At 43.1% G+C, this 16,713-nt stretch overlaps 1 protein-coding gene and 1 long non-coding RNA gene across 19 annotated transcripts in view; one reads left to right on the plus strand and one right to left on the minus strand.

The window, feature by feature from the left end:
• The window catches only part of QKI (QKI, KH domain containing RNA binding), a 214,743-nt gene that overhangs the window by 28,167 nt on the left and 169,863 nt on the right, over window positions 1-16,713 (minus strand). For 13 of the 18 annotated variants that reach the window (XR_012085235.2, XR_013540518.1, XR_012085234.2 and 10 more), the window contains exon 5: window positions 9,683-9,770. Coding sequence is in view for 14 of the 18 variants with exons in the window: in XM_072994420.2 (XP_072850521.1) it covers window positions 9,683-9,770 (88 nt within the window). In the remaining 4 variants the exon portion in view is untranslated. Of the gene's footprint in view, window positions 1-7,295; window positions 7,407-9,682; window positions 9,771-16,713 lie in introns of all 18 variants that reach the window. The other 5 variants (XR_013540517.1, XM_078383196.1, XM_078383199.1 and 2 more) reach the window with 2 other exon arrangements.
• On the plus strand, window positions 729-5,499 carry LOC144585904 (uncharacterized). The gene is made up of 2 exons (XR_013540526.1): window positions 729-813; window positions 5,150-5,499. It is a non-coding gene; the product is annotated as an uncharacterized LOC144585904 (long non-coding RNA).

Consider the following 16,713-nt stretch of genomic DNA (forward strand, 5'->3'; position numbering starts at 1 on the left):
AGAGGGGGACAAAACTAGTTTGATTTCTGGAACTGTAAGAAAAGAAGTCTCCCAGCAAATGAGTTATCTGAGCTACTAAATCTACCTTTATAAGGGAAAACAGCAGCCCTTTATCCCACAACATCAGCAAAAACCGTGTAAATGGATGAACAGAACAGTCATCAGAGCCAAAGGTATGATCCTTAGCAAAACATCAAAAGTCTGCTATTTGTTGGCACAATTTTGCAAATGGAATATTTCCTCACAGTCTATATTATTCTGATTACTCTGTACCAGCTTGGATCCTCCACACTATTATGAATAATCAATCCCAACTCTCTGTGAGATCCAGTCAAGCAAGAGCTGAAGAAAGATTCAACAACTGAAGTGGAGGAGGAAAAAAGAAACCACTACTGGTATGGTACCACAGAGCTATCAGAATTTTATGCATTTGCTCTTGTCAAATCTTCAACATGATCCTAGTGAATAGCACAAAGTGGAAGCACATGTCGAGCTTCCTACTGTACCACTGTTGGAGCGCATCTCCTAGAAAGTCCTGGTCTGTTCCTGTTCTTTTGTAATAAAGATTAAGGTTCCTATCAGTACTGGAAGCAAACGTGCAATCTCTATATAACCCCACATCTGGAACAGTCTTTCAAGAACACAGAATTCCCATTCTTTAATATCTCTGCATTTTCTCTCAACAAGATGACTAGCTGATTTGACTTCTCTTGAATATGTATTATCATGAAGATTCTGTAGCATGTTGGTACACATTTGTATCTCTACCACACCACAGTGGAACTATCAATGGCAAACTGCACTATCCGGTTGGTAAGTAATGGCTGAAATGTTTTGGAAACTTCTTGTTTTTACTAACCTTGCTTTTATTTCTTATAACTGTAAGTTATGTCTTTGAAAAGGAAACAAGACATTAATGTATTATAAGAATTCTCAGCTTAGCCTCTATTTGTATCTTATTTTCTGTACTTCCTTGTCAAGGTTTCTTCTAAGCTGGGTGGCAGCACACACACATGCCTCTGCTTCCCTGCATGCAGCGTTCTTCCTCCATCGCACAGCGATCACATTAGGTTCTGTTCACAATGGAACCCTACACACAGGGGGGTGGAGTTCAACACACATGCAGGGTGAAGCGATGCACTTGAGAAGCGGAGCCCCACCCAGTGGAGATGAAAATTAGAGGGTACATTGCTTCCTACAGATCCCAATTATGTTTCTGTTTGATCTCCTTGCAGTCCAGGAGACTCCAGGAGAGTCTCTTCCAGCACCACAATTCAAAAGCATCAATTCTTTGGCGGTCAGTCTTCTTTATGGTCCAGCTCTCACTTCCATACATCGCTACTGGAAAAACCATAGCTTTGACTATGCGGGAATTTGTTGGCAAGGTGATGTCTCTGCTTTTTAAGATGCTGTCAAGGTTTGTCATCACTTTCCTCGCAAGAAGCAGGTGTCTTTTAATTTCGTGGCTGCTGCCACCATCTGCAGTGATCATGGAGCCCAGGAAAGTAAAATCTGTCACTGCCTCCATATCTTCCCCTTCTATTTCCCAGGAGGTGATGGGACCAGTGGCCATGATCTTAGTTGTTTTGATGCTGAGCTTCAGGCCATTTTTTACGCTCTCCTCTTTCACCCTCATGAACAGTTTCTTTAATTCCTCCTCACTTTCTGCCATCAGAGTGGTATCGTCTGGATATCTGAGGTTATTGATAATTGTTCTGGCAGTCTTAATTCCGGCTTGGGATTCCTCCAGTCCAGCCAATACGGACAATAGGGATCACTAATGGATCCAATGAGCAGCACTGTGATGCAAAAGAAATGGACCATACCAATCTCTCACCTAATTAATAATTGGGCTGGTGAAACAAAGACTGTCCACCTACACTCTCTCCCTTGGTACAATGATGGTGACAGGAAGAAGTATGACTTTCACTGGGAGTGTTTGGAGTGACCTGAATGATCTAAGTGGTAGCTGAACTATGGTACACACACAGAGGTGGACAGTACCGAGGTGAAAGGCAGAAAAGGTAAGATGGATATGTTGCCATCAGATAGAATCACGAAGGCTGGTGGAGTATAGTATCAACAAGGAGAACTTTTGTCATAATGAAGAAGTACAATGGTATGTACCCTCTGTTTCCATAAACATCCGTATTTGCTTCAAGTGGCTGTCTTTAGCATGAGGTTCTTCCAGAAGCTGATTCTGTTTCACAGTTTTTCATAACTCTCTCATGCCTTCCGTGTGAGCTGATACATGGTTGTGTGTTTTTCCTAGCTGAATCAGGTCAAGGCCAATATCAAGACTGTGTTTATGTTAGGCCACAGCCTAACTCTGAACTTGCAGAACTGGGCATATAAGGAGACACCACTTTGCTCATTAGTCAAATGCTAATGAGCTCTCTTATCATTTTGCAATTAAGAAGAAATTGACTACAATACGGCAACTGAGGTGGTGAGTAGCAATAAGGGTGCTAGTACAGAACCAGTGAGCAGCTTGGGAGTACTCCTGGATTTGTTTCTGAGCCAGAATGCCCATGTTTCGGCAATCGCCAGGAGTGCGTTTGCACTAGCTGTGTCCATTCATGGAGCAATCTGATCTGGCCACAGTGACACATGCCTGGATTACTGTAACACAACCTATGTCGGGGTGCTTTTGGAAAGTGCTAGGATATTGATGGGTCCAAAACACTGCAGCCAGATTGCTAACTGGGAGTGGTTACAGGGATCACATAACCTGTTACAGCAGCTCCATTTTTGAGCACAACTCAAAGTGCTGGTTTTAACTTATCAAGTCCTAAACAGCTAGGGTCCAAGCTATCTCAAGGACTGCATTGTGAGCCTGCCTGGGTGTTATCTGGTGAGGACTTTTTCGATCCCACCACCTCCACAGGTGCATTTGGTAGAGATATAGGAGAGGGCCTTCTCTGTCGCTGCACTCAGACTCTGGAACTCCCTCCCATATGAGGCCAGGCTGGCCCTATCTTTGCTTTCCTTTCGCAAAGCTTTTCTCTTCAGATTTTCCCTTAGTGATTACCTTTCTAAGAGCGGTTTTAATGGACTATTGTGCCTTGTTGCTTTAAAGCTGTTTTTGTTTACCATTTTATTTACCATTTTTAGTGTGGTATTTGATTCTTTTAAATATTTGTATACTTGTTTTTACCTTTTAAATACAGTATTGTCTTTTAATGATGTAGGCCATCTTGGGTCTATTTTAAGGAAAGAAGTGGGGTAAAAATATTTTACCTACCTACCTACCTACCTACCTACCTACCTACCTACCTACCTACCTACCTACCTACCTACCCACCCACCCACCCACCAACCCAACCACTGATCTTCTGACCCTAGAAGAGCAGAATGAGAATGATGTTGCTGCTCAAGAGAATACATGATGGTTGGTGTGCTATATGTTAGGCATTTCTGGAACCAAGTCAGTGCACTCAGATGCATCTTGCTAGGTAACAGAATCATAGAATAATGGAGCTGAAAGGGGCCGATAAGGCCATCATATCCAACCTCCCACTCAATGCTGAAGTCCAAGGCTTGGTACAGCCACATTGGTGTCATCCCTGCTTTCACCCTCCTACAGGGAGTGAACTTGTGTTGGAACTTGTGCTGAATGCACCTAAAGGACCTTTGCTGGTGGTTTGCCAAAAATCACCTTAATCTCTTTGATGCCGGGTTGGGCACAGTAATATACACAATTTTCTAAGGTGCTCTGATGACACAGCTCTCTTAGACTTGCATACCTTATACTTCAGTATGGATGGGATGAGTAGTGAGGAGACTTTCAATTAGAGAGCTGGCACCAGGTGTAATGGTGTCAACAAAGAGGCTGAGATTGCTGAGTAAGTACAGCACAGTTATGATAGCAGTTGAGACAGATGTAACCAACGTTATGGGGACTTTTTAGAAACCCAAGAGATTTTTCAGACAGGCAGCATCAGTTCTGGAGAAATCACTGCTGAAAGTGCTTTCTCAAAAATGATTTTTTTTTCCTATTTAAATTTCTCACAGGAGGAAAAATTAAAGGGTGTGGCTGCTGTGATAGACAAAAGAAAACTGAGGGTTGCATACTGACATGTGTGCTGTTGATAAGCCTCAAACCCTCTCTTGATCTAGAAGGTTTCAAAGAGATAGCTCTGGACTAGAGATGGGGGTATTCGTATACAAGGCTTGTTCTCCTGCTTCCTGTCAGGAGTGGCTTGCAGACTGCGAGCTCTGGACTGATAGGGAGTGTGGAGCCTGCGGCAACAGCGGAAGGTGAGTGGACTGTCCAGCCCCAGGGGGCTGGACCCTCATTATGTCCTCATCTCTACTCTGGACAGGTGCAGATCCATTAGTGTGAGTACACAGAGACCCCCATTCCAATAAACAAACTCGTGAAATTGAGAACAATTGATTGAGCCATGTTCCCACACAGGGGCCCCTGAAACATAATGTGATCGTAAAGAAACCTCCCCTTCCCCTTAAAAACATTTGGACAGCCTCCCATGTTAGATAACCAGATTGTGATAATGAGATTCTATCTAACTAGTACAGCGGCTGCTTATTGCTGTCTCTTAGCAGAAAGGTTAACGACCAGATAGGTGGGATATAAATGAAATAAATGAAATAAATAAATAAACAAACAAACCTGGAACAGCTTTCCTAATTGGTTAGAGTAAAACTGCAACAATGGCTTTTACTCATTTTCTGGGATGGTGGAAAACAGCAGGGATATGCCTTACAAAACATAGAACACCAGCAGAATGGCACCTTAACACTTCCCTTTTACTTCAGGAACATCAAGAGCAAAAGCCCCATTCCTCTTCAGAAGAAACTAAAGACTCTATAAACAGCTAATGTCTCAAATAGGCTTCAGGCTGTGGACCTAAAATTCAGACAAAACCAAGTTACTAGAAGCTGTGTACTTTCAAGCCAGGCCATATATTACAGGTATTCAGGGTCCGTTTTGAGGGCTTGAATAACTTCAAACCTATGTATGTTTACTTACATAACTTAACAGAATTTACTCCCAAGAGTCCACAGAATTTCAGCCTTTAGGTTTTCTTAGCCTATTTAACTAAAAGTTAAACTTATGTAGATTTCATAAATACACACTGAAAAATTATGAGACTATTTACATTTCATATCCACATTGTTTTAACAGGTATACATCTAGACCTTCAAAGGCACCTGACATTTCTGTTCAAAGGCAAAGTCCTCTCTGCAAATTAAATGCTTATCTCTCTGGATCATTTATGTATTAAAGATGGTAAGATAAATCAACATCCTTGTGTTATGCCTGTATAAAGTCTGTTATTAAGTCTGTTATGCAAAACTGACATTGATTAAATAAAAATACCGACAGAAGAAATTATTCTCCATATCAATTATTGTTCAGGTCAACTACGCTTACTCTCAAAACGAAATATCTGTTAACCAATTAGTAAGTGGCAAGGAATTTAGTTTTACAACAATTCTATATACACGCAGACTGAAAAAAGGTGCTAAACAAAATTAAGAATAGTGCAAAACAAAAAATTACCATATGAAAAATAAGAATCTTCAACTTACTACCCTACATTTGTTTTCTAGTGACTGAAAGGTAACCATGTGCAGGTTCCTCCTTACATTGGTCTGGTAGGCAGGACTCAAATGACTGCAGCCAAGTCATTTGAGCAAGGAAGCTCCTCACTGTCCTAGTATGCTGAAAGAAGTTTTCATTTTATCCTTTGCGCTCTCTCTCTCTCTCTCTCTCTCTCTCTCTCTCACACACACACACACACACACACACACACACACAGAGAGAGAGAGAGAGAGAGAGAGAGAGAGAGAGAGAGAGAGAGAGAGAGAGAGAGAGAGAGAGAGAGATGAAGAAGCAGAGACAGAAAAAAGGTATAGGGATGATATACTGAGGAAGTCCCACCTAGTCATCCTGGGCAGTAAGATGCTTTCTCCCAGTGGGGAGAACACATTCCATCAAATATATAAAATGAAGCTACTGTGGTAAATAAAATGTTTCTTTGTATGTCAATAGACAAAGGTATCATTTTGTGCAGTACCCAGAAGTATTTTCCAATTTCCATTCTATATTTTATGTACTTAACCACTAAACTCTGGAACAGCGCTGTCCCTCCATGAACTCTAATGATTTGTCTCTGACCAGACTAGCTTGAAACTGGATTCCTGCAGGAGGAGGTGCCGCCCAGTTCCTCCCAGGGGACTTCAGTGTAGACCATGATTTCCTGTCCATGCAGGTCGTACAGGAAGACCTTTGTGGCTAGGAGAACTCTTCACAGCTCCAGAAAATTTACAGTGTACCATTTTTCTTCTGCCACCCACTGTTCCTATGCAAGTAGTGTATATCCCATGCACAAAAGCTTGGATCTACAGTGACCTGGGCTTTGGGTGCTTCTCAGTTCCCTGCTGCACTGTAAGGCAGTGAACAAACAATAGTTTTCATCTTGGCCATGGTACACAGTCAATGAAGGTGAATGTTACTCTCAGTAACCCAGCAGGGAAAGCGATATGGCAACTAGCCAGTTCTGAGCTTTATAATAATCAAGAGCATTTTTTTCTTTTCTGTATAGCCTTTCTTGTCTACAACGCATCCTACATATGTCTGATTTCCATTCTGACACAAAGCCATTATAGCTACAAATATATTGTCATGATTATCTTGCTGGGAACAATGACAGACTGAATGATTGAATTGTAGAGCTTCCCTTGCAAGGAGAAACACAGGCATTTCTGATGCCGTGTAGATGAGTTTGTGAAAATGTTGACAGTGAATACCATCCACTGTGGATTTCAACATCTTTCTATGGATCTACTGTTTCTCTATGGGCTGATTTCATCTACTTGAAGTCAGGTACTCTGCTATCAGCTTCTTCAAGACTGGAGAAGATGGAACAGCAGCCACAGCAATGTACAACAGTGGAAATATTTTGCCTGTTTTTTTATGTTTAGGAGATGCTGCATGGTTTAGCAGCCATTCTTAACGGGGGGGGGGGGAGGAGAACGTATGGTGCCCTGGAGGCCCTAGCACATTTGAAGGGGGCCACAGACAGGAAAACAATTATTCCCACACCATCTTATAAGGTTCTTTATGCAACCCATACAATCCTGATTCAGCCTATCTTTCTTATTTTGTTTATGGCCATGGCCAAAAAGTTTAATGGCTAGTTTAAAGGTACATCTGGTGCCTGTATCACATTCTGAAATTGGTGGTGACCAGGATGATGGGGGAAATCAACAATGTATTATTTTTGTATAGTGGTAGATCAAGAGAGAACAATATGATTCTTACCTACCATACATAGGGTATCCTGGGGAGGGACACAATCTATGGGTACCCCATCCACATTGATCAAGGAGCTGTCCCTGGCCTGTTGAATTGGTGGCAGCCTGGAGAAGATGAACTACTAGAAGAAGTTCCAAGTGCAAGAAAAAGGGAGGATGAGGAGTTAGGGCAAGATCTGTCTTTTCTCTCATATGAGCTCTGACTGCCTTTACTAGTGCCTCTCTCTATGACTCTAGTTCCTGAAGGCACACCTTTGCTTCAGGTGGTAAAGCATAATGACTTGCTGGATATTTCTTAGAAAATCTGGAAAGGACCCTATGGATCAAGGAGTGTATCTCAAGGAGGTAGAGTGGGTAATTGAACTCCCAGTCTCTGGCTTCATAGCCAGATACCTAAATCAATGAGCTGCTCTGTCCACATAGATATGTAATGGAGAAGTTACTTTAAGCCACTGGGGGAAAAAACGCTCATCTAAGCCAGGGAAATATTTAAAGCAAAATGTGTCCCTTCTCAATGCTGGACTGCAATTCTTGTCATTCCTAACCAACACAGTCAGGGGTAAGGAATATTTGGAGGTACAGTCCAACAGTATGTGGAGGGCCACATTCTGCCCACCCATCAATTAAAGGAAATTATATACAGTGGTGCCTCGCTCAGCGATCACTCCGTTTAGCGATGAAATCGCTTAGTGACGGGGTTTTGGCCATCGCCAGAGCGATCGCTTAGTGATGGCCCCTATGGGGAAAAATCACTATGCGATCATGGCAAAGCGACCCTTGCACGTCTGGGAGGAGGTGGGAGGATCCAACTGGAGGAGAGCAGAGCAGTGGGGGGCTAAGGGGGAGCCTCTCATCCCGGCCAAGGGATCCCATGGAAGCCCACCCTCTACCGGGAGACACCACTACCACCACTGGCCGCTCTCTCCTCCGCCGGCTTCCCCGTTTCACCTTCTAGCCCGGAGTCCGTCCTTCCCCCCTCCTCGCAAGGGGCGCCTCTGCGACCACTTGGGCCATCAGGACACCCACAGGTCCACCTCCTGCCCCTTCGAACCGAGGGGGGATCAAAGCCTGTCCACCCCAACCCCCCCGCATACTGCCGCCTCCCTCCTCCGCCCTCCAAATGGCAGCTTTGCTCCGTGGCGGGGAAAGAAGCGCCGTCCCCCGCCACACACACACACTCCCTCGCTGGCCAGCTTCATCAGCTGCAGGCTTTGCTTGCCTTTTTGGCCTGGTCCTGCTCTTCTTGTCACCCATGGTCATGCACTGGTGGAGGCAAGCCCCCCGCCCGCCTTGCCTTGCGCCCAAGGAGCAGAGAGGGCTATGGGGCTGACTCCTCCTCAGACCAGCGGGCTCCAGTGGCGGCTGCTCCTGCTGCTGCTCCACCGCTGCCAGGCTCCCGCTCCAGACTAGGCAACGCAGGGAGTGCAGCCCCGCTCTTCTTTCCTCCCCTCCCCTGCCTTCTCTCTTTTTCTCCCTTCCCTTCCTTCTTGCTCTTTCTCGCTCTCTTCCAAGCCAGGCTCAGGCGGGCAGAGCTCGGGGCCCTTGGCGGCCAATCCCGGCCGTCTCGCCTTGGGCTCCGTTCGGGCGAGGGGAAGGGGAACGTGCACCCACACACACACACACACGCCAACACACACACCACACACTCGGTCGAGGAAAGCAGTGGCGGGCTCAGGCAGGTGGGCGGGAGAGAAAAAAAGAGAGAGAGAAGGAGAAATGGTTCCCTCGAAAGGAGAGCAGATGGGAACGTTACTCCTTCCCACTTTTGCAATGCAAACAGTTCAAGTGAAGTTCCCCGCGACCCTTTTTAAACAGCTGATTGGCGGTTTCAAAATGGCCACCTGCTGTTTTGCCTCACTTAAGAGGCACCGAAAATGAAGATCCTATGGAGGATCTTCACTTAAGGTTAGTTTTGAAGCCCATAGGAACACATTAAACACATTTTAATGCGTTTCTATGGGCTTTTAAAAATCGCTTAGCGATGAAATCACTTAGCGACGTTTTTTCCGGAACAGATTAACGTCGCTAAGTAAGGCACCACTGTATGCAGAAAAGATGCCTATAATTCCTCAACTTTCCACAGCAGACTCAACTCACTCTACTTGTTGCCACAATATTCTAAGCTAGGCAATATTCTAAGCTAGGCAGTGTCACAATGCCATACCAACCAAGAACTACAAATTGGGAATGTGCATGCTTTAGAAAGCAAGGGCATAGGAAGTACATATATAGAATGGATTATTTCCAGATATCAGAATAATTAGAAGGATAAGAACAAGTCAAGATTGAGAGACTATGTATAGAATACAGGTATTGGCTGGTCTATTGGTGTATACAAGCAAGACACAACTTATAAGTACCTTCACATGTAAAAGATTCATAGTTCCGTAGTACTTACGTGATTTGATATTAGCATCTCTGTAGGTGCCGTTGAGAATTGCAAGCTCCATCAACTGCATCTTTTTAAGGCTATCCTCTCCTTCTGCCTGTAGAAGTAAAGTAGACTATTAGAAATGCAGTTTACTATATAAGCATAATTGCAAAGAAAATGTGTCATGTTCTGCTTGTCTTAGAGGTATTATGGTTATTGGGAGAGATTTTTTTAATAAAATATTTTTATAAAATATATATGTATTTGCATAAAAGAACCACTGTCTGAAGCTGCTCTACTCATATGGCATATGATGTTCCCTTTTTCATCCTAAATTTTAAAAAGTGCTATACTTAACTCCCAATAACCACAATACCTCTAAGATAAGGAGAACAAGAGAACACAGTAGGTTAAGGGTACTCTCCTAGAAAATATAACCAGTAACACAGAACTGTATTAAACAGAGGTCCTATTTTAAATCGGAAGTATCAGAGACGTGAATCTCTATTTGGGGAAGGTCTGAAAAGCAGTCAAAACCAAACTAGGCTGTGCCCAGTTATACAGTCTGGGTATTCTAATAGCACAGCATTACAGTCAACCCTCGACTTACAAACGGCCTTAGTTACAAACATTTCGACTTACAAAACGCTCTGATAGAAAAATATTGACTCGACTTGCAAACTTAGATTTGAGTTATGAACCGAAAAAAAACATGCGGGAGGTGGGGAAAGCACAAAATTTGAACTTTCAGTTAACCGTTGGCCAGTGAAGAGGGTGCCTGTCTGCTTCCTCGCTCTTCCCAGCATTTTGAGAGTGGATTTGAAGACAGTCTTCAAACTGACTGGTACTGACTGGTATTGCCTGATACAGTGTTGTATGGACTGTATTTTTATTTTTTTGCCTTTTTTTTTAAAAAAAATGATTTTTTGATTTTTAAAAGGTGCTCCCTCCCTCCTTTGCTGCCCCCTGTTTCCCCAAAAGGTGCTTGTATTGACTTGTCTTGATTGAAAAGGTGCTTTTCAATGTGATCTGTTGTCTGAAAGGTGCTTGGTTTTTCCCAGAAGGTGCTTATCATGGCTGAAAAGGTGCTTTTCAAGGTGTTCTGTTGAAAAGGTGTCTGTTCCCTTCTTCCCTCCCTTTTTTCTTTCCTTTTTTTTAAACCTATGTCATCTTAGGTTAAAAGGAAAAAAAGAAAACATTCTGCCCCTAGTGGTAGGAACGAATTAACCGGCTTTGCATTAGTTCCTATGGCAACTAATGATTCGAGTTACAAACTGCCCCTTGACCTCAGAACCAAAAACAGCCGGAACGGATTAATTGGTTTTCAGTGCATTCCTATGGGAAATGCTGATTCGACTTACGAACTTTTCGACTTACAAACTTCCGGAACGGATTAAGTTTGTAAGTCGAGGGTTGACTGTACCTACTGGACAGAACCTCCTAACTGTATGCACCTGAACTCCATTACTGCTCATTTGCAGACCTTTCCCCTTCAATATAGATGCAGATGTGGAACATATATCCTCAGTTTGTTCCACATGATTTTTAAAAAGGGAAACCTGAATAGGTTTATTGGTCCACAAGGGGCTACCTTTCCAAATCAACAATCACATTGATCTGGAAATGCGGGGCAGAGGTTGGGATGGTTTATGACCATGATTAACCCCGCGTGAAACAAGGCTGTGGTGTGGAAACACACACAGCATCATCGATAACATCCATAGCACATCGTTTTGTAACACCAAAAAGGAGAACAAGGATTAGTATGGCACAATATTGCCAGGACTAGAGCAGCTAATTCAAGTTGTTGCACAGATATTGAAGGTACATTAGGGAAAATAAGTTAGATAATGCTTGTCACATGGAATTTTACCAGCATATATTTGAAGTTACTATCCATGCACATGCATTATTATTCATTTGGGATTTAAAAAGTCATGATTTAATATTAATGGATACAATTTCCATAGAACAAAAGCAGTAAATTGCACTATGTCACAGATCACAAAACTGCAACAGCCGCTCAATTTTGTTTGTATTCATTCCAATCTAACAAAGATGAAATCTGAACTTGCCTTCTGAAAGATAATAGTATGTGGACTGAAATACAGCAAACTGATATATTAAAAATTTAAAAATTCTTAATCACAGTACACCTACAGTGCCTAAATTCAGCCTCGGGAATAACATGGTAGTTTGCAACAGCACTTTTTTCTCATACTAGGACTGTAAATATTGATTTATATGGCACGGTATTCATTGCTTTATCACTAAAATATCAATTTACATATCATCCCAGGTATAATTTTGAATAGTACAGTAATTCCATCACTTAAAATTAGCTATATGTCCACCTATCCTTGTTTTGGCCAGTTTACTGAAAACATACAATGAGAATAACAGTCATCCCACCATTTTCTGTACTGAAACCTGTCTCATTCTTTTTTGTGACTGGTATCTAGAGACATGTCAAATGGCACAAAAGACGAACACAAGCAACCATATTATTTCAACACTGACACAATAACACATAGCTTCAGATATCTCTATAGGCCTTCTCCTATAGAAAGTCATCTATCTTCTCCAAAGTAAACAGAGGTTGAAAAGGGGAGATGAAGAACCTCTAAAGGACAGCACTATTTGTGAGTCTGTATCAATGAGTCATTCCACCAATACGTGGTTTGAAGCATACATCAAGAAGGTCTTTGACTAAGCAAGGTTTTCATTATTTGGCATAAATTAATGCAACCGATTCAAGTCTTTCATTCTTCAACCTTTTCCTTTTCTCTTCCCCATCCAAAATGGTACACTATGCTAATGTATGTCAGTTTCAAAGATACCTGTTTTCTTGTAATTACTGACTTTATTGAGAGTCACTCTAAACTGCTTGCTGAGTTTATAAATGATTGGAACTAATTTTTACTTAATAAACTATATACACCAGGATTCATTAGAAAACCATTTAACCATTTTAAAAAACTTAGTAGCCTCTGGTAGCAATTTTAGACATCTCTGCCTGATTTGTACAGTACTTCCATTTACATGCCTTTTTGGTTGGCCTTCCAGAGACGGTACAATGTGGATTTTGAAATCTTTACTTAAGGGCATCAGAATTTCTCTTGCATATTTTAATAAAGCAGTAGAAAGAGCACAAGCATGAGAGCTGGCAGGCTTCTCTAGAGAGGATGTTCCATTATATTGGTGCCACGACTAAAAGGAAAGCAGAAGGTACACAGAGGCCAACTTAATTTTCCTTCTTCTGAACATGTATCCAAACTGAGTATGTTGTGCCAAGAAAGAGCTTACTTAACTGTAACAATGGTTCTTCGAGTGGTCCTCTGTGAATTCACACAAATGGGCACCTGCGCAGGACTTCTCGGAATATTCTAGAGCTTTAAAAAACCCTGTTAGTAGGATGTTGCCCCGTGGTGCGCATGCTGCACCCACCCGTTAACTCAGTTCCAAATGTCCATCACTGTCAAAATCTTGACCCCCATAAAGCTCAAGACAACAAGTGACAGACAGCAGGGAGGCTGGGTGGGATGTGTAGATGCATAGAGGACCACTCGAAGAACCATGGTTACAGGTAAGTAACCTCTCTTTCTTCTTCGTGGCCTCTGTGAATCCACACAAATGGGTGACTAGCAAGCTCACTTACCAGAAGGAGAGCCATCACACAAACAACGAAGTTAGTACAGCTCTTCTGAAACTTGCTTCCTTTTTGGCCCTGACATCGAGATCATAGTGTGTTACAAACATCGAGGGTGTAGATCAAGTGGCCGCTTGACAGATGTCAGGGACTTCAACGACACGGAACAAAGCTGTAGACGCTGCCATCGCTCTAGTGGAGTGTGCCTTCAGCACCTCTGGCAGAGTCTTGCCTGCTAATTCATAAGCCAGTGTAATGGCCGAGACAATCCACTTTGACAGTGTCTGTGAGGAGGCAGGAGAACCCTTTTGTGGGCCATGAAAACAGACAAAAAGTCTGGGAGAAACACGGAAGTCCTTGATTCTGGAAAGATAAAAAGCCAGGGCATGACGAATATCAAGGGAGCGGAGCATGCGCACAACAGCAGAAGTTGGATTGGGAAATAATGTCGGGAGAATCAGAGGTTGATTGACGTGGAAATCAGAGATTACTCTGGGGAGGAATGACACATCTGGATAAAACACAACCTTATCAGGAAAAAATTGAATATACGGGTCATCGGCTCGAAGAGCAGCCAGTTCACTTGCTTGGCATGCAGATGTTATCACCACAAGGAACAAAGTTTTAATGGAAAGGAGTTTGAGGTTTGCAGAAGCTATAGGCTCAAACAGAAGGCGAGCAAGTGCATGAAGGACGACCTGGAGAGACCACTGGGGAAGTGGAGGTCGAACAGGTGGACGCATATTTCTCAGTCCTCTTAAAAATCTCTTTAACATGGTATGAGAGAATAAACGGGAAGCTTTGGATCCTTCAGGCTGTTAAGACACTATTGCAGAAATATACTTTGTGCAAGAAAAAACCAAACCTTGATCAAACAGGTACCGAAGGAACTTAGGAAGGGTATCCAAAGAAACTGGAATTGTAGGTAATTTCTGTGATTTAGCAAATTTGATAAATGATTTCCATTTGTAGGAATACAATAATTGAGCTGATGGCTTCCTTGCTCTATTCAGGACTTCAGCCACTTTGGGAAAATTCTCCACATAGTGAGGTGTAGAGAGCTGAGGTCAGGATGGCAAATTGGACCCTTGTCCTGAGTGAGTAGGGAAGTTTGAAGTGGTAACCTGAGATATTCAGAGATCATGGTCCTGAAAGTGGTGAACCACGGTTGACAAGGCCACCACGGTACTATTAATATGACACCTCGATCCAGCTGACGGATCCTGATTATTGTCCTCTGGATGAGTGGAAAGGGTAGAAACAGCTAAAGCAGTGCGTCTTCCCAATCCACCATGAAGGCATTGTCGAGATAGCCTTCACTTCTCCCCACTCTGGAGCAGTATCTGCTGCACTTGGTGTTGTGTTGGGTGGCAAACACATCCAGGCCTGGTGTCCCCCACCGACTGCAGAGACGAGAGAAGACATTATTGTTGAGGGCCCACTCGTGAGTCTGGGTGGTCAGGCGACTCAGACGGTCGGCAACTTCATTCTCTTCTGTAGCGACATGAAGAGCCACTGGGAAGATGTGGTGGTCGTAACACCATTCCCACAGCCGGATCGGTAGATAAAGAAGATGTAAGGAGTGGGTACCCCACTTTTGTTGATGTAATAAAGGGTGGTCATATTGTCCATGATAATTTGGACCACACAACCAGCTATCAGGAATTGGAAAGCTTGGAAAGATTCAATGACTGCTAAAAGTTCTAGTTGATTTATGTGCAGCAGTCTTTCTGAGCTTGACCACGTGGATCTTTTGATGACTGCAGTGTGCTCCCCACCCTGTCGGACTGGCATCCATTGTGACTTGCACAGTAACTTGGAGAGGCCTGAATGGATGGCCTACCAAGAGGTGACATACAAATGTCCACCAGGTCAATTGATGAGCCAACTCTGGAGTCACTTTAAGACACTTGGATGGATGATCCATCATAGGGTCAAACTGGGACAAGTACCATGCAGGTGCTTTGTATGATGAACGGTGACTGTGCTGCAACTCAAAAAGGGGTGAATAACACATCTTAATTTGATGATTCGTTCTGGAGGGGTAAACGCTCTGGCTGCAACCAAGTCAAGATGTGCTGCAATATAATCTACTGTTTGAGATGGCTGTAGATTAGATTTTTTTTCTTTTTGGTTGACTTGAAGATCGAGCTCTGTTCGTCTGTAGGATGAATGTTGTGTCCCTTATGGCCTTGCTGCTTGATTTTGCTACTACCAACCAATCATCTATATATGGGAACACTGAGATGTTGTGAAGATGAAGGTATGCAGTGACTGGAGCCATACATTTAGTAAATGTCCTTGGAGCGGTAGACAGGCCAAATAGAAGGGCATGGAATTGGTACGTGGTGTCCATGAAAAAGAACTGAAGGTATTTGAAATGATCTTTGTCAATTGAAATACGGAAATATTCATCCTGAAGCAATCGCTTGATTGAAGAAGAGGGATGACTGTTTTGAGAAACGCCTTGGATGGATGTAGGTGTTTAGGAGATGCAGGTCTAAGATAGGACGGAGTCCTCCGTCCTTTTTTGGTACTGTGAAGTAGCACAGGTAGAACCCATTCAGGATGTTCTGAGAAGATATCTTCTGGACAGCATACTTTTGAAGAAGGAGCAAAACCTCATCCTCTAGAGCAGATGAGTATATTCTAGGTCTGACATGACCGAGAGGATGAAGTTCCGTGAATTCCAGCAGGTAACCGAAACGTATGATGGCTAGCACCCTAATGATCACGGTGATAGAAGACCACTTGCTGAGAAAAGGTGCTAGCCAGGTATGATGAGAATAATCCGATAGAGGTAAGTCAAAGATATTGTTTTGATTTTTTTTTATTTTTTTTATTTTTTATTTTTGGCAGGTTGACTGAAACCTTGTCTACATTGCTGAGGGACCTGGGATCGGAAAGGAGGAGGAGCGGAGGATGGCTGAGCAAAACCGGATCTTTCAGGAGCCTGAGACTGAGCTTTGCAGGGGCAGTAAGGATGATGGTAAGATTGATGGAAGGTAAATGGTTTTGCACCATTGATTGCGTTGATACCTAGGTTGTCAAATGGCATACGAACGAGCTGTCTTGCGAATTTTGTACAAGTTCTCCATGACATCATCGGTCTTTTCATTGAAGAGACCCGCACCATCAAAGGGTAGCTCCTCGATGTGAGTTCTAGCATTATCTGTGATCCCTGAAGATCTTAGCCACACATGGCATCTAAGAGCGATGAAAGAAACCAATGACTTGAAGTGGTGTTGGCTAGCATAATGGCTTCAAGATGGGTATTGATGGCTGTAGCTCTAATGTCCTCAGGGGCAGCTTGGAGGCTGAGCAGAATTTTATGCCATAGCTGCCTCTGGTAGGCACCCATGGCGGCCTGATAATTGAAAACCCTCATAATGAAAGACGCCAGAGAGTA

The sequence above is a fragment of the Pogona vitticeps genome, chromosome 1 (assembly GCF_051106095.1).
Source record: "Pogona vitticeps strain Pit_001003342236 chromosome 1, PviZW2.1, whole genome shotgun sequence".
Taxonomy (NCBI): Eukaryota; Metazoa; Chordata; class Lepidosauria; order Squamata; family Agamidae; genus Pogona; species Pogona vitticeps.